Source organism: Oncorhynchus masou, chromosome 16 (assembly GCF_036934945.1).
Source record: "Oncorhynchus masou masou isolate Uvic2021 chromosome 16, UVic_Omas_1.1, whole genome shotgun sequence".
NCBI lineage: Eukaryota > Metazoa > Chordata > Actinopteri > Salmoniformes > Salmonidae > Oncorhynchus > Oncorhynchus masou.
The window spans coordinates 46014911-46037410 of NC_088227.1; the positions used below are offsets into that span (position 1 = coordinate 46014911).

At 49.2% G+C, this 22500-nt stretch overlaps 1 protein-coding gene across 1 annotated transcript in view; it reads left to right on the forward strand.

Moving 5' to 3' along the window:
• Window positions 1-22500, forward strand: part of ppp1r14c (protein phosphatase 1, regulatory (inhibitor) subunit 14C) — a 43730-nt gene that overhangs the window by 16764 nt on the left and 4466 nt on the right. The window contains exons 2-3 of the mRNA XM_064990455.1: window positions 2180-2263; window positions 17522-17554. Coding sequence (XP_064846527.1) covers window positions 2180-2263; window positions 17522-17554 — 117 coding nt within the window. The remainder of the gene's footprint in view (window positions 1-2179; window positions 2264-17521; window positions 17555-22500) is intronic.

Sequence of the window (22500 nt, forward strand, 5' to 3'; positions counted from 1 at the left end):
AGACTGAACGGGTTAGATCATTGTAGTGGTGTCAGACTGAACGGGTTAGATCATTGTAGTGGTGTCAGACTGAACGGGTTAGATCATTGTAGTGGTGTCAGACTGAACGGGTTAGATCATTGTAGTGGTGTCAGACTGAACGGGTTAGATCATTGTAGTGGTGTCAGACTGAACGGGTTAGATCATTGTAGTGGTGTCAGACTGAACGGGTTAGATCATTGCAGTGGTGTCAGACTGAACGGGTTAGAACATTGTAGTGGTGTCAGACTGAACGGGTTAGATCATTGTAGTGGTGTCAGACTGAACGGGTTAGATCATTGCAGTGGTGTCAGACTGAACGGGTTAGATCATTGTAGTGGTGTCAGACTGAACGGGTTAGATCATTGTAGTGGTGTCAGACTGAACGGGTTAGATCATTGCAGTGGTGTCAGACTGAACGGGTTAGATCATTGTAGTGGTGTCGGACTGAACGGGTTAGATCATTGTAGTGGTGTCAGACTGAACGGGTTAGATCATTGTAGTGGTGTCAGACTGAACGGGTTAGATCATTGTAGTGGTGTCAGACTGAACGGGTTAGATCATTGTAGTGGTGTCGGACTGAACGGGTTAGATCATTGTAGTGGTGTCAGACTGAACGGGTTAGATCATTGTAGTGGTGTCAGACTGAACGGGTTAGATCATTGTAGTGGTGTCAGACTGAACGGGTTAGATCATTGTAGTGGTGTCAGACTGAACGGGTTAGATCATTGTAGTGGTGTCAGACTGAACGGGTTAGATCATTGTAGTGGTGTCGGACTGAACGGGTTAGATCATTGTAGTGGTGTCAGACTGAACGGGTTAGATCATTGTAGTGGTGTCAGACTGAACGGGTTAGATCATTGTAGTGGTGTCAGACTGAACGGGTTAGATCATTGTAGTGGTGTCAGACTGAACGGGTTAGATCATTGTAGTGGTGTCAGACTGAACGGGTTAGATCATTGTAGTGGTGTCAGACTGAAAGGGTTAGATCATTGTAGTGGTGTCGGACTGAAAGGGTTAGATCATTGTAGTGGTGTCAGACTGGAACGGGTTAGATCATTGTAGTGGTGTCGGACTGAACGGGTTAGATCATTGTAGTGGTGTCAGACTGAACGGGTCAGATCATTGTAGTGGTGTCAGACTGAACGGGTTAGATCATTGTAGTGGTGTCAGACTGAACGGGTTAGATCATTGTAGTGGTGTCAGACTGAACGGGTTAGATCATTGCAGTGGTGTCAGACTGAACGGGTTAGATCATTGTAGTGGTGTCAGACTGAACGGGTTAGATCATTGCAGTGGTGTCAGACTGAACGGGTTAGATCATTGTAGTGGTGTCGGACTGAACGGGTTAGATCATTGTAGTGGTGTCAGACTGAACGGGTTAGATCATTGTAGTGGTGTCAGACAGAACGGGTTAGATCATTGTAGTGGTGTCAGACTGAACGGGTTAGATCATTGTAGTGGTGTCAGACAGAACGGGTTAGATCATTGTAGTGGTGTCAGACAGAGAGTGACGTTGGTTGGTTAAGCATGGAACCATTAGTATCATTACCCAACGCAGCCCAGAGACTGACTGACATTAACATACGTCTTCTCTGTTATGGAGACAATATTACACTGATGATGGTGATGATGATGATGATTTATGGTGATGATGATGATTTATGGTGATGATGATTTATGGTGATGATGATTTATGGTGATGATGATGATGATTTATGATGATGATGGTGATGATGATGATGGTGGTGATGATGATTTATAGTGATGATGATGATTTATGGTGATGATGATGGTGATGATGATGATGATGACGATTTATGGTGATGATGATGATGGTGATGATGATGATTAATGGGGATGATGGTGATGGTGATGATGATGATGATTTATGATGATGATGATGATGATGATGAAGATTTATGATGATGATTTATGGTGATGATGATGATTTATTGTGGTGATGATGATGATTTATGATGATGATGATGAAGATTTATGATGATGATGATGATGATGATTTATGATGATGAAGATTTATGATGATGAAGATTTATGGTGATGATGATTGTTGATGATGATTTATGGTGATGATAATTTATGGTGATGATGATTGATGATGATGATGATGATGATGATGATTTTTGATGTTTCTTTCCAGGAAGAGGAGATGCCAGAGGTGGAGATAGACATCGATGACCTGTTGGAAGTCAACAACGAAGACGAGAGAGCCGTCAAACTACAGGTACCCATAATCCTCCACATTACTGCATAAAAACTCCATAAGGCTTCATAATACTGCATAATGCTTCATAATACTGCATAATGCTTCATAATACTGCATAATGCTTCATAATACTGCATAGGAACTGCATAATGCTTCATAATACTGCATAATGCTTCATAATACTGCATAATGCTTCATAATACTGCATAGGAACTGCATAATGCTTCATAATACTACATAATGCTTCATAATACTGCATAATGCTTCATAATACTGCATAATGCTTCATAATACAGCATAATGCTTCATAATACTGTATAATGCTTCATAATACTGCATAATGCTTCATAATACTGCATAATGCTTCATAATACTGCATAGGAACTGCATAATGCTTCATAATACTGCATAATGCTTCATAATACTGCATAATGCTTCATAATACTGCATAATGCTTCATAATACTGTATAATGCTTCATAATACTGCATAATGCTTCATAATACTGCATAAGGCTTCATAATACTGCATAATGCTTCATAATACTGCATAAGGCTTCATAATACTGCATAATGCTTCATAATACTGTATAAGGCTTCATAATACTGCATAATGCTTCATAATACTGCATAAGGCTTCATAATACTGCATAATGCTTCATAATACTGCATAATGCTTCATAATACTGCATAATGCTTCATAATACTGCATAATGCTTCATAATACTGCATAATGCTTCATAATACTGCATAATGCTTCATAATACTGTATAAGGCTTCATAATACTGCATAATGCTTCATAATACTGCATAATGCTTCATAATACTGTATAAGGCTTCATAATACTGCATAATGCTTCATAATACTGCATAATGCTTCATAATACTGTATAAGGCTTCATATTACTGCATAATGCTTCATAATACTGTATAAGGCTTCATAATACTGCATAATGCTTCATAATACTGCATAATGCTTCATAATACTGCATAATGCTTCATAATACTGCATAAGGCTTCATAATACTGCATAATGTTTCATAATACTGCATAATGCTTCATAATACTGCATAATGCTTCATAATACTGTATAAGGCTTCATAATACTGCATAATGCTTCATAATACTGTATAAGGCTTCATAATACTGCATAATGCTTCATAATACTGCATAATGCTTCATAATACTGCATAATGCTTCATAATACTGCATAAGGCTTCATAATACTGCATAATGCTTCATAATACTGCATAATGCTTCATAATACTGCATAATGCTTCATAATACTGCATAATGCTTCATAATACTGTATAAGGCTTCATAATACTGTATAATGATTCATAATACTGCATAATGCTTCATAATACTGCATAATGCTTCATAATACTGCATAAGGCTTCATAATACTGCATAATGCTTCATAATACTGCATAATGCTTCATAATACTGCATAATGCTTCATAATACTGCATAAGGCTTCATAATACTGCATAAGGCTTCATAATACTGCATAATGCTTCATAATACTGCATAATGCTTCATAATACTGCATAATGCTTCATAATACTGCATAATGCTTCATAATACTGCATAAGGCTTCATAATACTGCATAATGCTTCATAATACTGCATAATGCTTCATAATACTGCATAATGCTTCATAATACTGTATAAGGCTTCATAATACTGCATAAGGCTTCATAATACTGCATAATGCTTCATAATACTGCATACGGCTTCATAATACTGCATAATGCTTCATAATACTGCATAATGCTTCATAATACTGCATAATGCTTCATAATACTGCATAAGGCTTCATAATACTGCATAATGCTTCATAATACTGCATAATGCTTCATAATACCTCCCAAGACCTGTGTAATAGATGTTAATGTGTAAAAGTGTGTGACTCTTAATCTTGATTGACATGTGGTTTAATGACCTGTCGTTAAAGAAGGTGGAACACTCTGTCTATCTGACCCGTCTTGTTCTCCATGCTGTCTCACACACACACGCACGCACGCACGCACGCACGCACACACACACACACACATACAGTCTCTGTCGTCCCTGTAACGGTCTCTATTGTATGTCCTCACCTCCTGTAACGGTCTCTGTCGTATGTCCTCACCTCCTGTAACAGTCTCTGTCGTATGTCCTCACCTCCTGTAACGGTCTCTGTCGTATGTCATCACCTCCTGTAACGGTCTCTGTCGTATGTCATCACCTCCTGTAACGGTCTCTGTCGTCCCTGTAACAGTCTCTGTCGTATGTCCTCTACCTCCTGTAACGGTCTCTGTCGTCCCTGTAACGGTCTCTGTCGTATGTCCTCACCTCCTGTAACGGTCTCTGTCGTATGTCCTCACCTCCTGTAACGGTCTCTGTCGTATGTCCTCACCTCCTGTAACGGTCTCTGTCGTATGTCCTCACCTCCTGTAACGGTCTCTGTCGTATGTCCTCACCTCCTGTAACAGTCTCTGTCGTCCCTGTAACGGTCTCTGTCGTATGTCCTCACCTCCTGTAACGGTCTCTGTCGTATGTCCTCACCTCCTGTAACGGTCTCTGTCATCCCTGTAACGGTCTCTGTCGTATGTCCTCACCTCCTGTAACGGTCTCTGTCGTATGTCCTCACCTCCTGTAACAGTCTCTGTCGTATGTCCTCACCTCCTGTAACGGTCTCTGTCGTCCCTGTAACGGTCTCTGTCGTATGTCCTCACCTCCTGTAACAGTCTCTGTCGTATGTCCTCACCTCCTGTAACAGTCTCTGTCGTATGTCCTCACCTCCTGTAACGGTCTCTGTCGTATGTCCTCACCTCCTGTAACGGTCTCTGTCGTATGTCCTCACCTCCTGTAACGGTCTCTGTCGTATGTCCTCACCTCCTGTAACGGTCTCTGTCATCCCTGTAACGGTCTCTGTCGTATGTCCTCACCTCCTGTAACAGTCTCTGTCGTATGTCCTCACCTCCTGTAACAGTCTCTGTCGTATGTCATCACCTCCTGTAACGGTCTCTGTCGTATGTCCTCACCTCCTGTAACGGTCTCTGTCGTATGTCCTCACCTCCTGTAACGGTCTCTGTCGTATGTCCTCACCTCCTGTAACGGTCTCTGTCATCCCTGTAACGGTCTCTGTCGTATGTCCTCACCTCCTGTAACAGTCTCTGTCGTATGTCATCACCTCCTGTAACGGTCTCTGTCGTATGTCCTCACCTCCTGTAACGGTCTCTGTCGTATGTCCTCACCTCCTGTAACGGTCTCTGTCGTATGTCCTCACCTCCTGTAACGGTCTCTGTCATCCCTGTAACGGTCTCTGTCGTATGTCCTCACCTCCTGTAACGGTCTCTGTCGTCCCTGTAACGGTCTCTGTCGTATGTCCTCACCTCCTGTAACGGTCTCTGTCGTCCCTGTAACAGTCTCTGTCGTATGTCCTCACCTCCTGTAACAGTCTCTGTCGTATGTCCCCACCTCCTGTAACGGTCTCTGTCGTATGTCCTCACCTCCTGTAACGGTCTCTGTTGTATGTCCTCACCTCCTGTAACGGTCTCTGTCGTCCCTGTAACGGTCTCTGTCGTCCCTGTAACAGTCTCTGTCGTATGTCCTCACCTCCTGTAACAGTCTCTGTCGTATGTCCCCACCCCCTGTAACGGTCTCTGTCGTATGTCCTCACCTCCTGTAACGGTCTCTGTCGTCACTGTAACGGTCTCTGTCGTATGTCCTCACCTCCTGTAACGGTCTCTGTCGTATGTCCTCACCTCCTTTAACGGTCTCTGTCGTATGTCCTCACCTCCTGTAACGGTCTCTGTCGTATGTCCTCACCTCCTGTAACGGTCTCTGTCGTATGTCCTCACCTCCTTTAACGGTCTCTGTCGTATGTCCTCACCTCCTGTAACGGTCTCTGTCGTATGTCCTCACCTCCTGTAACGGTCTCTGTCGTCCCTGTAACGGTCTCTGTCGTCCCTGTAATGGTCTCTGTCGTCCCTGTAACGGTCTCTGCCGTATGTCCTCACCTCCTGTAACGGTCTCTGTCGTATGTCATCACCTCCTGTAACGGTCTCTGTCGTATGTCCTCACCTCCTGTAACGGTCTTTATCGTCCCTGTAACGGTCTCTATCGTCCCTGTAACGGTCTCTGTCGTATGTCCTCACCTCCTGTAACGGTCTCTGTCGTATGTCATCACCTCCTGTAACGGTCTCTGTCGTATGTCCTCACCTCCTGTAACGGTCTCTGTCGTCCCTGTAACGGTCTCTGTCGTCCCTGTAACAGTCTCTGTCGTATGTCCTCACCTCCTGTAACGGTCTCTGTCGTATGTCCTCACCTCCTGTAACAGTCTCTGTCGTATGTCCTCACCTCCTGTAACGGTCTCTGTCGTATGTCCTCACCTCCTGTAACGGTCTCTGTCGTCCCTGTAACGGTCTCTGTCGTATGTCCTCACCTCCTGTAACGGTCTCTGTCGTATGTCCTCACCTCCTGTAACGGTCTCTGTCGTCCCTGTAACGGTCTCTGTCGTATGTCCTCACCTCCTGTAACGGTCTCTGTCGTATGTCCTCACCTCCTGTAACGGTCTCTGTCGTATGTCCTCACCTCCTGTAACAGTCTCTGTCGTATGTCCTCACCTCCTGTAACAGTCTCTGTCGTATGTCCTCACCTCCTGTAACGGTCTCTGTCGTATGTCCTCACCTCCTGTAACGGTCTCTGTCGTCCCTGTAACGGTCTCTGTTGTCCCTGTAACAGTCTCTGTCGTATGTCATCACCTCCTGTAACGGTCTCTGTCGTCCCTGTAACGGTCTCTGTCGTATGTCCTCACCTCCTGTAACGGTCTCTGTCGTATGTCCTCACCTCCTGTAACGGTCTCTGTCGTATGTCCTCACCTCCTGTAACGGTCTCTGTCGTCCCTGTAACGGTCTCTGTCGTATGTCCTCACCTCCTGTAACGGTCTCTGTCGTTTGTCCTCACCACCTGTAACGGTCTCCGTCGTCCCTGTAACAGTCTCTGTCGTATGTCCTCACCTCCTGTAACGGTCTCTGTCGTATGTCCTCACCTCCTGTAACGGTCTCTGTCGTCCCTGTAACGGTCTCTGTGGTCCCTGTAACGGTCTCTGTCGTCCCTGTAACAGTCTATGTCGTATGTCCTCACCTCCTGTAACAGTCTCTGTCGTATGTCCCCACCTCCTGTAACGGTCTCTGTCGTATGTCCTCACCTCCTGTAACGGTCTCTGTCGTCCCTGTAACGGTCTCTGTCGTCCCTGTAACAGTCTCTGTCGTATGTCCTCACCTCCTGTAACAGTCTCTGTCGTATGTCCCCACCTCCTGTAACGGTCTCTGTCGTATGTCCTCACCTCCTGTAACGGTCTCTGTCGTCCCTGTAACGGTCTCTGTCGTCCCTGTAACAGTCTCTGTCGTATGTCCTCACCTCCTGTAACAGTCTCTGTCGTATGTCCCCACCTCCTGTAATGGTCTCTGTCGTATGTCCTCACCTCCTGTAACGGTCTCTGTCGTCCCTGTAACGGTCTCTGTCGTCCCTGTAACGGTCTCTGTCGTCCCTGTAACAGTCTATGTCGTATGTCCTCACCTCCTGTAACAGTCTCTGTCGTATGTCCCCACCTCCTGTAACGGTCTCTGTCGTATGTCCTCACCTCCTGTAACGGTCTCTGTCGTCCCTGTAACGGTCTCTGTCGTCCCTGTAACAGTCTCTGTCGTATGTCCTCACCTCCTGTAACAGTCTCTGTCGTATGTCCCCACCTCCTGTAATGGTCTCTGTCGTATGTCCTCACCTCCTGTAACGGTCTCTGTCGTATGTCCTCACCTCCTGTAACGGTCTCTGTCGTATGTCCTCACCTCCTGTAACGGTCTCTGTCGTATGCCCTCACCTCCTGTAACGGTCTCTGTCGTATGTCCTCACCCCCTGTAACGGTCTCTGTTGTATGTCCTCACCTCCTGTAACGGTCTCTGTCGTCCCTGTAACGGTCTCTGTCGTATGTCCTCACCTCCTGTAACGGTCTCTGTCGTCCCTGTAACGGTCTCTGTCGTATGTCCTCACCTCCTGTAGCGGTCTCTGTCGTATGTCCTCACCTCCTGTAACGGTCTCTGTTGTATGTCCTCACCTCCTGTAACGGTCTCTGTCGTCCCTGTAACGGTCTCTGTCGTATGTCCTCACCTCCTGTAACGGTCTCTGTCGTCCCTGTAACGGTCTCTGTCGTATGTCCTCACCTCCTGTAGCGGTCTCTGTCGTATGTCCTCACCTCCTGTAACGGTCTCTGTCGTATGTCCTCACCTCCTGTAACGGTCTCTGTCGTATGCCCTCACCTCCTGTAACGGTCTCTGTCGTATGTCCTCACCCCCTGTAACGGTCTCTGTTGTATGTCCTCACCTCCTGTAACGGTCTCTGTCGTCCCTGTAACGGTCTCTGTCGTATGTCCTCACCTCCTGTAGCGGTCTCTGTCGTATGTCCTCACCCCCTGTAACGGTCTCTGTTGTATGTCCTCACCTCCTGTAACGGTCTCTGTCGTCCCTGTAACGGTCTCTGTCGTATGTCCTCACCTCCTGTAACGGTCTCTGTCGTCCCTGTAACGGTCTCTGTCATATGCCCTCACCTCCTGTAACGGTCTCTGTCGTTTGTCCTCACCCCCTGTAACGGTCTCCGTCGTCCCTGTAATGGTCTCTGTCGTATGTCCTCACCTCCTGTAACAGTCTCTATCATATGTCCTCACCCCCTGTAACGGTCTCTGTTGTATGTCCTCACCTCCTGTAACGGTCTTTGTCGTATGTCCTCACCTCCTGTAACGGTCTCTGTCGTATGTCCTCACCCGATGTAACGGTCTCTGTCGTCCCTGTAACGGTCTCTGTCGTATGTCCTCACCTCCTGTAACGGTCTCTGTCGTATGTCCTCACCTCCTGTAACGGTCTTTGTCGTATGTCCTCACCTCCTGTAACAGTCTCTATCATATGTCCTCACCCCCTGTAACGGTCTCTGTTGTATGTCCTCACCCCCTGTAACGGTCTCCGTCGTCCCTGTAACAGTCTCTGTCGTATGTCCTCACCTCCTGTAACGGTCTCTGTCGTATGTCCTCACCTCCTGTAACGGTCTTTATCGTCCCTGTAACGGTCTCTATCGTCCCTGTAACGGTCTCTGTCGTATGTCCTCACCTCCTGTAACGGTCTCTGTCGTATGTCATCACCTCCTGTAACGGTCTCTGTCGTATGTCCTCACCTCCTGTAACGGTCTCTGTCGTCCCTGTAACGGTCTCTGTCGTCCCTGTAACAGTCTCTGTCGTATGTCCTCACCTCCTGTAACGGTCTCTGTCGTATGTCCTCACCTCCTGTAACAGTCTCTGTCGTATGTCCTCACCTCCTGTAACGGTCTCTGTCGTATGTCCTCACCTCCTGTAACGGTCTCTGTCGTCCCTGTAACGGTCTCTGTCGTATGTCCTCACCTCCTGTAACGGTCTCTGTCGTATGTCCCCACCTCCTGTAACGGTCTCTGTCGTATGTCCTCACCCCCTGTAACGGTCTCTGTCGTATGTCATCACCTCCTGTAACGGTCTCTGTCGTCCCTGTAACGGTCTCTGTCGTATGTCCTCACCTCCTGTAACGGTCTCTGTCGTATGTCCTCACCTCCTGTAACGGTCTCTGTCGTATGTCATCACCTCCTGTAACGGTCTCTGTCGTATGTCCTCACCTCCTGTAACGGTCTCTGTCGTCCCTGTAACGGTCTCTGTCGTATGTCCTCACCTCCTGTAACGGTCTCTGTCGTCCCTGTAACGGTCTCTGTCGTATGTCCTCACCTCCTGTAACGGTCTCTGTCGTTTGTCCTCACCTCCTGTAACGGTCTCTGTCGTATGTCCTCACCTCCTATAACGGTCTCTGTCGTCCCTGTAACGGTCTCTGTCGTATGTCCTCACCTCCTGTAACGGTCTCTGTCGTCCCTGTAACGGTCTCTGTCGTATGTCCTCACCTCCTGTAACGGTCTCTGTCGTATGTCCTCACCTCCTGTAACGGTCTCTGTCGTTTGTCCTCACCACCTGTAACGGTCTCCGTCGTCCCTGTAACAGTCTCTGTGGTCCCTGTAACGGTCTCTGTCGTCCCTGTAACAGTCTATGTCGTATGTCCTCACCTCCTGTAACAGTCTCTGTCGTATGTCCCCACCTCCTGTAACGGTCTCTGTCGTATGTCCTCACCTCCTGTAACGGTCTCTGTCGTCCCTGTAACGGTCTCTGTCGTCCCTGTAACAGTCTCTGTCGTATGTCCTCACCTCCTGTAACAGTCTCTGTCGTATGTCCCCACCTCCTGTAATGGTCTCTGTCGTATGTCCTCACCTCCTGTAACGGTCTCTGTCGTCCCTGTAACGGTCTCTGTCGTCCCTGTAACGGTCTCTGTCGTCCCTGTAACAGTCTATGTCGTATGTCCTCACCTCCTGTAACAGTCTCTGTCGTATGTCCCCCACCTCCTGTAACGGTCTCTGTCGTATGTCCTCACCTCCTGTAACGGTCTCTGTCGTCCCTGTAACGGTCTCTGTCGTCCCTGTAACAGTCTCTGTCGTATGTCCTCACCTCCTGTAACAGTCTCTGTCGTATGTCCCCACCTCCTGTAATGGTCTCTGTCGTATGTCCTCACCTCCTGTAACGGTCTCTGTCGTATGTCCTCACCTCCTGTAACGGTCTCTGTCGTATGTCCTCACCTCCTGTAACGGTCTCTGTCGTATGCCCTCACCTCCTGTAACGGTCTCTGTCGTATGTCCTCACCTCCTGTAACGGTCTCTGTCGTCCCTGTAACGGTCTCTGTCGTATGTCCTCACCTCCTGTAACGGTCTCTGTCGTCCCTGTAACGGTCTCTGTCGTATGTCCTCACCTCCTGTAACGGTCTCTGTCGTATGTCCTCACCTCCTGTAACGGTCTCTGTCGTATGTCCTCACCTCCTGTAACGGTCTCTGTCATATGCCCTCACCTCCTGTAACGGTCTCTGTCGTTTGTCCTCACCCCCTGTAACGGTCTCCGTCGTCCCTGTAACGGTCTCTGTCGTATGTCCTCACCTCCTGTAACGGTCTCTGTCGTATGTCCTCACCTCCTGTAACGGTCTCTGTCATATGCCCTCACCTCCTGTAACGGTCTCTGTCGTTTGTCCTCAACCCCTGTAACGGTCTCTGTCGTCCCTGTAACGGTCTCTGTCGTATGTCCTCACCTCCTGTAACGGTCTCTGTCGTATGTCCTCACCTCCTGTAACGGTCTTTGTCGTATGTCCTCACCTCCTGTAACGGTCTCTGTCATTTGTCCTCACTCCTGTAACAGTCTCTGTCGTATGTCCTCACCCAATGTAACGGTCTCTGTCGTCCCTGTAACGGTCTCTGTCGTATGTCCTCACCTCCTGTAACGGTCTCTGTCGTATGTCCTCACCTCCTGTAACGGTCTCTGTCGTATGTCCTCACCTCCTGTAACGGTCTCTGTCGTATGTCCTCACCTCCTGTAACGGTCTCTGTCGTCCCTGTAACGGTCTCTGTCGTCCCTGTAACGGTCTCTGTCGTATGTCCTCACCTCCTGTAACGGTCTCTGTCGTATGTCATCACCTCCTGTAACGGTCTCTGTCATATGTCCTCACCTCCTGTAACGGTCTCTGTCGTCCCTGTAACGGTCTCTGTCGTATGTCCTCACCTCCTGTAACGGTCTCTGTCGTATGTCATCACCTCCTGTAACGGTCTCTGTCATATGTCCTCACCTCCTGTAACGGTCTCTGTCGTCCCTGTAACGGTCTCTGCCGTCCCTGTAACGGTCTCTGTCGTATGTCCTCACCTCCTGTAACGGTCTCTGTCGTATGTCCTCACCTCCTGTAACGGTCTCTGTCGTATGTCCTCACCTCCTGTAACGGTCTCTGTCGTCCCTGTAACGGTCTCTGTTGTCCCTGTAACAGTCTCTGTCGTATGTCCTCACCACCTGTAACAGTCTCTGTCGTATGTCCCCACCTCCTGTAACGGTCTCTGTCGTATGTCCTCACCTCCTGTAACGGTCTCTGTCGTATGTCCTCACCTCCTGTAACGGTCTCTGTTGTATGTCCTCACCTCCTGTAACGGTCTCTGTCGTATGTCCTCACCTCCTGTAACGGTCTCTGTCGTATGTCCTCACCTCCTGTAACGGTCTCTGTTGTATGTCCTCACCTCCTGTAACGGTCTCTGTCGTCACTGTAACGGTCTCTGTCGTATGTCCTCACCACCTGTAACGGTCTCTGTCGTATGTCCTCACCTCCTGTAACGGTCTCTGTCGTATGTCCTCACCTCCTGTAACGGTCTCTGTCGTCCCTGTAACGGTCTCTGTCGTCCCTGTAATGGTCTCTGTCGTCCCTGTAACGGTCTCTGCCGTATGTCCTCACCTCCTGTAACGGTCTCTGTCGTATGTCATCACCTCCTGTAACGGTCTCTGTCGTATGTCCTCACCTCCTGTAACGGTCTCTATCGTCCCTGTAACGGTCTCTATCGTCCCTGTAACGGTCTCAGTCGTATGTCCTCACCTCCTGTAACGGTCTCTGTCGTATGTCATCACCTCCTGTAACGGTCTCTGTCGTATGTCCTCACCTCCTGTAACGGTCTCTGTCGTCCCTGTAACGGTCTCTGTCGTCCCTGTAACAGTCTCTGTCGTATGTCCTCACCTCCTGTAACGGTCTCTGTCGTATGTCCTCACCTCCTGTAACAGTCTCTGTCGTATGTCCTCACCTCCTGTAACGGTCTCTGTCGTATGTCCTCACCTCCTGTAACGGTCTCTGTCGTCCCTGTAACGGTCTCTGTCGTATGTCCTCACCTCCTGTAACGGTCTCTGTCGTATGTCCTCACCTCCTGTAACGGTCTCTGTCGTCCCTGTAACGGTCTCTGTCGTATGTCCTCACCTCCTGTAACGGTCTCTGTCGTATGCCCTCACCTCCTGTAACGGTCTCTGTCGTTTGTCCTCACCCCCTGTAACGGTCTCCGTCGTCCCTGTAACAGTCTCTGTCGTATGTCCTCACCTCCTGTAACGGTCTCTGTCGTATGTCCTCACCTCCTGTAACGGTCTCTGTCGTCCCTGTAACGGTCTCTGTCGTCCCTGTAACAGTCTCTGTCGTATGTCCTCACCTCCTGTAACAGTCTCTGTCGTATGTCCTCACCTCCTGTAACAGTCTCTGTCGTATGTCCCCACCTCCTGTAATGGTCTCTGTCGTATGTCCTCACCTCCTGTAACGGTCTCTGTCGTATGTCCTCACCTCCTGTAACGGTCTCTGTTGTATGTCCTCACCTCCTGTAACGGTCTCTGTCGTCCCTGTAACGGTCTCTGTCGTATGTCCTCACCTCCTGTAACGGTCTCTGTCGTCCCTGTAACGGTCTCTGTCGTATGTCCTCACCTCCTGTAACGGTCTCTGTCGTATGTCCTCACCTCCTGTAACGTTCTCTGTCGTATGTCCTCACCTCCTGTAACGGTCTCTGTCGTATGTCCTCACCTCCTGTAACGGTCTCTGTCGTCCCTGTAACGGTCTCTGTCGTATGTCCTCACCTCCTGTAACGGTCTCTGTCGTTTGTCCTCACCCCCTGTAACGGTCTCCGTCGTCCCTGTAATGGTCTCTGTCGTATGTCCTCACCTCCTGTAACAGTCTCTATCATATGTCCTCACCCCCTGTAACGGTCTCTGTTGTATGTCCTCACCTCCTGTAACGGTCTTTGTCATATGTCCTCACCTCCTGTAACGGTCTCTGTCATTTGTCCTCACTCCTGTAACAGTCTCTGTCGTATGTCCTCACCCGATGTAACGGTCTCTGTCGTCCCTGTAACGGTCTCTGTCGTATGTCCTCACCTCCTGTAACGGTCTCTGTCGTATGTCCTCACCTCCTGTAACGGTCTTTGTCGTATGTCCTCACCTCCTGTAACGGTCTCTGTCATTTGTCCTCACTCCTGTAACAGTCTCTGTCGTATGTCCTCACCCAATGTAACGGTCTCTGTCGTCCCTGTAACGGTCTCTGTCGTATGTCCTCACTTCCTGTAACGGTCTCTGTCGTATGTCCTCACCTCCTGTAACGGTCTCTGTCGTATGTCCTCACCTCCTGTAACGGTCTCTGTCGTATGTCATCACCTCCTGTAACGGTCTCTGTCGTATGTCCTCACCTCCTGTAACGGTCTCTGTCATCCCTGTAACGGTCTCTGTCGTCCCTGTAACGGTCTCTGTCGTATGTCCTCACCTCCTGTAACGGTCTCTGTCGTATGTCATCACCTCCTGTAACGGTCTCTGTCATATGTCCTCACCTCCTGTAACGGTCTCTGTCGTCCCTGTAACGGTCTCTGCCGTCCCTGTAACGGTCTCTGTCGTATGTCCTCACCTCCTGTAACGGTCTCTGTCGTATGTCATCACCTCCTGTAACGGTCTCTGTCGTATGTCATCACCTCCTGTAACGGTCTCTGTCGTATGTCCTCACCTCCTGTAACGGTCTCTGTCGTCCCTGTAACGGTCTCTGTTGTCCCTGTAACAGTCTCTGTCGTATGTCCTCACCTCCTGTAACAGTCTCTGTCGTATGTCCCCACCTCCTGTAACGGTCTCTGTCGTATGTCCTCACCTCCTGTAACGGTCTCTGTCGTATGTCCTCACCTCCTGTAACGGTCTCTGTCGTATGTCCCCACCTCCTGTAACGGTCTCTGTCGTATGTCCTCACCTCCTGTAACGGTCTCTGTTGTATGTCCTCACCTCCTGTAACGGTCTCTGTCGTATGTCCTCACCTCCTGTAACGGTCTCTGTCGTCCCTGTAACGGTCTCTGTCGTATGTCCTCACCTCCTGTAACGGTCTCTGTCGTATGTCCTCACCTCCTGTAACGGTCTCTGTCGTCCCTGTAACGGTCTCTGTCGTATGTCCTCACCTCCTGTAATGGTCTCTGTCGTATGTCCTCACCTCCTGTAACGGTCTCTGTCGTCCCTGTAACGGTCTCTGTCGTATGTCCTCACCTCCTGTAATGGTCTCTGTCGTATGTCCTCACCTCCTGTAACGGTCTCTGTCGTCCCTGTAACGGTCTCTGTCGTATGTCCTCACCTCCTGTAATGGTCTCTGTCGTATGTCATCACCTCCTGTAACGGTCTCTGTCGTCCCTGTAACGGTCTCTGCCGTATGTCCTCACCTCCTGTAACGGTCTCTGTCGTATGTCATCACCTCCTGTAACGGTCTCTGTCGTATGTCCTCACCTCCTGTAACGGTCTCTGTCGTCCCTGTAACGGTCTCTGTCGTATGTCCTCACCTCCTGTAACGGTCTCTGTTGTATGTCCTCACCTCCTGTAACGGTCTCTGTCGTATGTCCTCACCTCCTGTAACGGTCTCTGTCGTCCCTGTAACGGTCTCTGTCGTATGTCCTCACCTCCTGTAACGGTCTCTGTCGTATGTCCTCACCTCCTGTAATGGTCTCTGTCGTATGTCCTCACCTCCTGTAACGGTCTCTGTCGTCCCTGTAACGGTCTCTGTCGTCCCTGTAATGGTCTCTGTCGTCCCTGTAACGGTCTCTGCCGTATGTCCTCACCTCCTGTAACGGTCTCTGTCGTATGTCATCACCTCCTGTAACGGTCTCTGTCGTATGTCCTCACCTCCTGTAACGGTCTCTGTCGTCCCTGTAACGGTCTCTGTTGTCCCTGTAACAGTCTCTGTCGTATGTCCTCACCTCCTGTAACAGTCTCTGTCGTATGTCCCCACCTCCTGTAACGGTCTCTGTCGTATGTCCTCACCTCCTGTAACGGTCTCTGTCGTATGTCCTCACCTCCTGTAACGGTCTCTGTTGTATGTCCTCACCTCCTGTAACGGTCTCTGTCGTATGTCCTCACCCCCTGTAATGGTCTCTGTCGTATGTCCTCACCTCCTGTAACAGTCTCTGTCGTATGTCCTCACCTCCTGTAACAGTCTCTGTCGTATGTCCTCACCTCCTGTAACGGTCTCTGTCGTCCCTGTAACGGTCTCTGTCGTATGTCCTCACCTCCTGTAACGGTCTCTGTCGTATGTCCTCACCTCCTGTAACAGTCTCTGTCGTATGTCCTCACCTCCTGTAACATTCTCTGTCGTATGTCCTCACCTCCTGTAACAGTCTCTGTCGTCCCTGTAACGGTCTCTGTCGTCCCTGTAACGGTCTCTGTCGTATGTCCTCACCTCCTGTAACAGTCTCTCTCGTATGTCCTCACCTCCTGTAACGGTCTCTGTCGTCCCTGTAACAGTCTCTGTCGTATGTCCTCACCTCCTGTAACGGTCTCTGTCGTATGTCCTCACCTCCTGTAACAGTCTCTGTCGTATGTCCTCACCTCCTGTAACGGTCTCTGTCGTATGTCCTCACCTCCTGTAACGGTCTCTGTCGTCCCTGTAACGGTCTCTGTCGTATGTCCTCACCTCCTGTAACGGTCTCTGTCGTATGTCCTCACCTCCTGTAACAGTCTCTGTCGTATGTCCTCACTTCCTGTAACAGTCTCTGTTGTATGTCCTCACCTCCTGTAACAGTCTCTGTCGTATGTCCTCACTTCCTGTAACAGTCTCTGTTGTATGTCCTCACTCCTGTAACGGTCTCTGTCGTATGTCATCACCTCCTGTAACGGTCTCTGTCGTATGTCCTCACCTCCTATAACGGTCTCTGTCGTCCCTGTAACGGTCTCTGTCGTATGTCCTCACCTCCTGTAACGGTCTCTGTCGTCCCTGTAACGGTCTCTGTCGTCCCTGTAACAGTCTCTGTCGTATGTCCTCACCTCCTGTAACAGTCTCTGTCGTATGTCCTCACTTCCTGTAACAGTCTCTGTTGTATGTCCTCACCTCCTGTAACAGTCTCTGTCGTATGTCCTCACCTCCTGTAACAGTCTCTGTCGTATGTCCTCACCTCCTGTAACAGTCTCTGTCGTTTGTCCTCACTCCTGTAACGGTCTCTGTCGTATGTCCTCACCTCCTGTAACAGTCTCTGTCGTTTGTCCTCACCTCCTGTAACGGTCTCTGTCGTATGTCCTCACCTCCTGTAACGGTCTCTGTCGTCCCTGTAACGGTCTCTGTGGTCCCTGTAACAGTCTCTGTTGTATGTCCTCACCTCCTGTAACAGTCTCTGTCGTATGTCCTCACCTCCTGTATGTCCTCACCTCCTGATTCAAACGCTCAATGTTTGAATGTATTTAAAGTTCCATTTATACTGTCCTCACCAATACTGTCCTATTGATGCCTTGAGCAAACAGATGATTGACGTTTTGAATCACAGTGTACTACATATCCGGTCACTCAATTAGTTTAATAAACTTTCTTGATATGGAACATAAAACACGTATTGTCCTTCTCTCTCAACAGGAATCCTTAATGGACTGCTATAAACCCACGGAGGTGAGTAGTGATCTCTGTCTCTCTGTCTCGGGGGCGAGCTGAGTGTTTGGGTGGGACGGGGGGACGGGGGGACGGGAGGCGAGCTGAGTGTTTGGGTGGGACGGGGGGACGGGGAGCGAGCTGAGTGTTTGGGTGGGACGGGGGGACGGGTGGTGAGTTGAGTGTTTGGGTGGGACGGGGGACGGGGGACGGGGGCGAGCTGAGTGTTTGGTTGGGACGGGGGGACGGGTGGCGAGCTGAGTGTTTGGTTGGGACGGGGGGACGGGTGGCGAGCTGAGTGTTTGGGTGGAACAGGAGCGAGCTGAGTGTTTGGGTGGGACGGGGGACGGGGGCGGCTGGAGTGTTTGGGTTGGATGGGGGACGGGGGCGAGCTGAGTGTTTGGGTGGAACAGGGGCGAGCTGAGTGTTTGGGTGGGATGGGGGGCGAGCAGAGTGTTTGGGTTGGACGGGGGACGGGGAGCGAGCTGAGTGTTTGGGTGGGACGGGGGGCGAGCTGAGTGTTTGGTTGGAACGGGGGCGAGCTGAGTGTTTGGGTGGGACGGGGACGGGGGACGGGGGGCGAGCTGAGTGTTTGGTCGGAATGGGGGCGAGCTGAGTGTTTGGGTGGGACGGGGGACGGGGGCGAGCTGAGTGTTTGGGTGGGACGGGGGCGAGCTGAGTGTTTGGGTGGGACGGGGGACGGGGGCAAGCTGAGTGTTTGGGTGGGACGGGGGGACGGGGGGCGAGCTGAGTGTTTGGGTGGGACGGGGGACGGGGAGCGAGCTGAGTGTTTGGGTGGGACGGGGGACCGGGGCGAGCTGAGTGTTTGTGTGGGACGGGGGGACGGGGGCGAGCTGAGTGTTTGGGTGGGACGGGGGACGGGGGCAAGCTGAGTGTTTGGGTGGGACGGGGGGACGGGGGGCGAGCTGAGTGTTTGGGTGGGACGGGGGGACGGGGAGCGAGCTGAGTGTTTGGGTGGGACGGGGGGACGGGGGGCGAGCTGACAACATTAGCTTGAACAACATTAGCGTGAACAATAGCATAGACAAACAACATTAGCGTGAACAACAATAGCGTGAGCAACATTAGCATGAACAAACACCATTAGCGTGATCATCATTAGCGTGAACAAACAACATTAGCGTGAGCAAACAACACTAGTGTGAACAACATTAGCATGAACAAACAACATTAGCATGAGCAACATTAGAGTGAACAAACAACAATAGCGTGAACAACAGCATGAACAAACAACAATAGCGTGAACAAACAACAATAGCGTAAACACCATTAGCGTGAACAACAGCATAAACAAACATTAGCGTGAACAACATTATTATGAACAAACAACAATAGTGTGAGCAACATTAGCGTGAACAACATTAGTATGGACAACATTAAAATGAACAAACAACAATAGCGTGAACAACAATAGCGTGAGCAACATTAGCATGAGCATCATTAGCGTGAGCAACAATAGTGGAATCGGCTGTACGCCATTAAAAAAAGGTCCCCTATTGAAATGTATGTATATATAACCTATGGCTCTGAATCTCAATGTACAACCTATGGATCTGAGGGACCATGACATGGGGAATCAGCACAAACTCTGTCTGCACAGAATACATACCCACAAACTGTCTGTCTGTCTGTCTGTCTGTCTGTCTGTCTGCACAGAATACATACCCACAAACTGTCTGTCTGTCTGTCTGTCTGTCTGTCTGCACAGAATACATACCCACAAACTGTCTGTCTGTCTGTCTGTCTGTCTGTCTGCACAGAATACATACCCACAAACTGTCTGTCTGTCTGTCTGTCTGTCTGCACAGAATACATACCCACAAACTGTCTGTCTGTCTGTCTGTCTGTCTGTCTGTCTGTCTGTCTGTCTGGCTGTCTGTCTGGCTGTCTGTCTGTCTGCACAGAATACATACCCACAAACTCTCTGTCTGTCTGTCTGTCTGTCTGGCTGTCTGGCTGTCTGTCTGTCTGCACAGAATACATACCCACAAACTGTCTGTCTGTCTGTCTGTCTGTCTGTCTGTCTGTCTGTCTGCACAGAATACATACCCACAAACTGTCTGTCTGTCTGTCTGTCTGTCTGTCTGTCTGTCTGTCTGTCTGCACAGAATACATACCCACAAACTGTCTGTCTGTCTGTCTGTTTGTCTGTCTGCACAGAATACATACCCACAAACGCTGTCTGTCTGTCTGTCTGTCTGTCTGTCTGCACAAAATACATACCCACAAACTGTCTGTCTGTCTGTCTGTCTGTGTCTGTCTGTGTCTGTCTGTCTGTCTGTCTGTCTGTCTGTCTGTCTGTCTGTCTGTCTGCACAGAATACATACCCACAAACTCTGTCTGTCTGTCTGTCTGTCTGTCTGTCTGTCTGTCTGTCTGTCTGCACAGAATACATACCCACAAACTCTCTGTCTGTCTGTCTGTCTGTCTGTCTGTCTGTCTGTCTGTCTGCACAGAATACATACCCACAAACTGTCTGTCTGTCTGTCTGTCTGTCTGCACAGAATACATACCCACAAACTGTCTGTCTGTCTGTCTGTCTGTCTGTCTGTCTGCACAGAATACATAATCACAAACTGTCTGTCTGTCTGTCTGTCTGTCTGTCTGTCTGTCTGTCTGCACAGAATACATACCCACAAACTGTCTGTCTGTCTGTCTGTCTGTCTGTCTGCACAGAATACATACCCACAAACTGTCTGTCTGTCTGTCTGTTTGTCTGTCTGCACAGAATACATACCCACAAACGCTGTCTGTCTGTCTGTCTGTCTGCACAGAATACATACCCACAAACTGTCTGTCTGTCTGTCTGTCTGTCTGTCTGTCTGTGTCTGTCTGTGTCTGTCTGTCTGTCTGTCTGTCTGTCTGTCTGTCTGCACAGAATACATACCCACAAACTGTCTGTCTGTCTGTCTGTCTGTCTGTCTGTCTGTCTGTCTGTCTGTCTGTCTGCACAGAATACATACCCACAAACTCTCTGTCTGTCTGTCTGTCTGTCTGTCTGTCTGTCTGTCTGCACAGAATACATACCCACAAACTCTCTGTCTGTCTGTCTGTCTGTCTGTCTGTCTGTCTGTCTGCACAGAATACATACCCACAAACTGTCTGTCTGTCTGTCTGTCTGTCTGTCTGTCTGTCTGTCTGTCTGCACAGAATACATACCCACAAACTCTCTGTCTGTCTGTCTGTCTGTCTGTCTGTCTGTCTGTATGTCTGTCTGCACAGAATACATACCCACAAACACTGTCTGTCTGTCTGTCTGTCTGTCTGTCTGTCTCTGTCTGTCTGTCTGTCTGCACAGAATACATACCCACAAACTGTCTGTCTGTCTGTCTGTCTGTCTGTCTGTCTGTCTGTCTGTCTGTCTGTCTCTGTCTGTCTGTCTGTCTGTCTGTCTGCACAGAATACATACCCACAAACTGTCTGTCTGTCTGTCTGTCTGTCTGTCTGCACAGAATACATACCCACAAACGCTGTCTGTCTGTCTGTCTGTCTGTCTGTCTGTCTGTCTGTCTGCACAGAATACATACCCACAAACTGTCTGTATGTCTGTCTGTCTGTATGTCTGTCTGTCTGTCTGTCTGTCTGCACAGAATACATACCCACAAACTCTCTGTCTGTCTGTCTGTCTGTCTGTCTGTCTGTCTGCACAGAATACATACCCACAAACTGTCTGTCTGTCTGTCTGTCTGTCTGTCTGTCTGCACAGAATACATACCCACAAACTGTCTGTCTGTCTGTCTGTCTGTTTGTCTGTCTGCACAGAATACATACCCACAAACGCTGTCTGTCTGTCTGTCTGTCTGTCTGCACAGAATACATACCCACAAACTGTCTGTCTGTCTGTCTGTCTGTCTGTCTGTCTGTCTGTCTGTCTGTGTCTGTCTGTCTGTCTGTCTGTCTGTCTGTCTGTCTGTCTGCACAGAATACATACCCACAAACTGTCTGTCTGTCTGTCTGTCTGTCTGTCTGCACAGAATACATACCCACAAACGCTGTCTGTCTGTCTGTCTGTCTGTCTGTCTGTCTGTCTGTCTGTCTGCACAGAATACATACCCACAAACTGTCTGTATGTCTGTCTGTCTGTCTGCACAGAATACATACCCACAAACTGTCTGTCTGTCTGTCTGTCTGTCTGTCTGTCTGTGTCTGTCTGTGTCTGTCTGTCTGTCTGTCTGTCTGTCTGTCTGTCTGTCTGTCTGTCTGTCTGTCTGTCTGCACAGAATACATACCCACAAACTGTCTGTCTGTCTGTCTGTCTGTTTGTCTGTCTGCACAGAATACATACCCACAAACGCTGTCTGTCTGTCTGTCTGTCTGCACAGAATACATACCCACAAACTGTCTGTCTGTCTGTCTGTCTGTCTGTCTGTGTCTGTCTGTGTCTGTCTGTCTGTCTGTCTGTCTGTCTGTCTGCACAGAATACATACCCACAAACTGTCTGTCTGTCTGTCTGTCTGTCTGTCTGCACAGAATACATACCCACAAACGCTGTCTGTCTGTCTGTCTGTCTGTCTGTCTGTCTGTCTGCACAGAATACATACCCACAAACTGTCTGTCTGTCTGTCTGTATGTCTGTCTGTCTGTCTGTCTGTCTGTCTGCACAGAATACATACCCACAAACTCTCTGTCTGTCTGTCTGTCTGTCTGTCTGTCTGTCTGTCTGCACAGAATACATACCCACAAACTGTCTGTCTGTCTGTCTGTCTGTCTGTCTGTCTGTCTGTCTGCACAGAATACATACCCACAAACTCTCTGTCTGTCTGTCTGTCTGTCTGTCTGTCTGTCTGTCTGTCTGTCTGTCTGCACAGAATACATACCCACAAACTGTCTGTCTGTCTGTCTGTCTGTCTGTCTGTCTGTCTGTCTGCACAGAATACATACCCACAAACTCTCTGTCTGTCTGTCTGTCTGTCTGTCTGTCTGTCTGCACAGAATACATACCCACA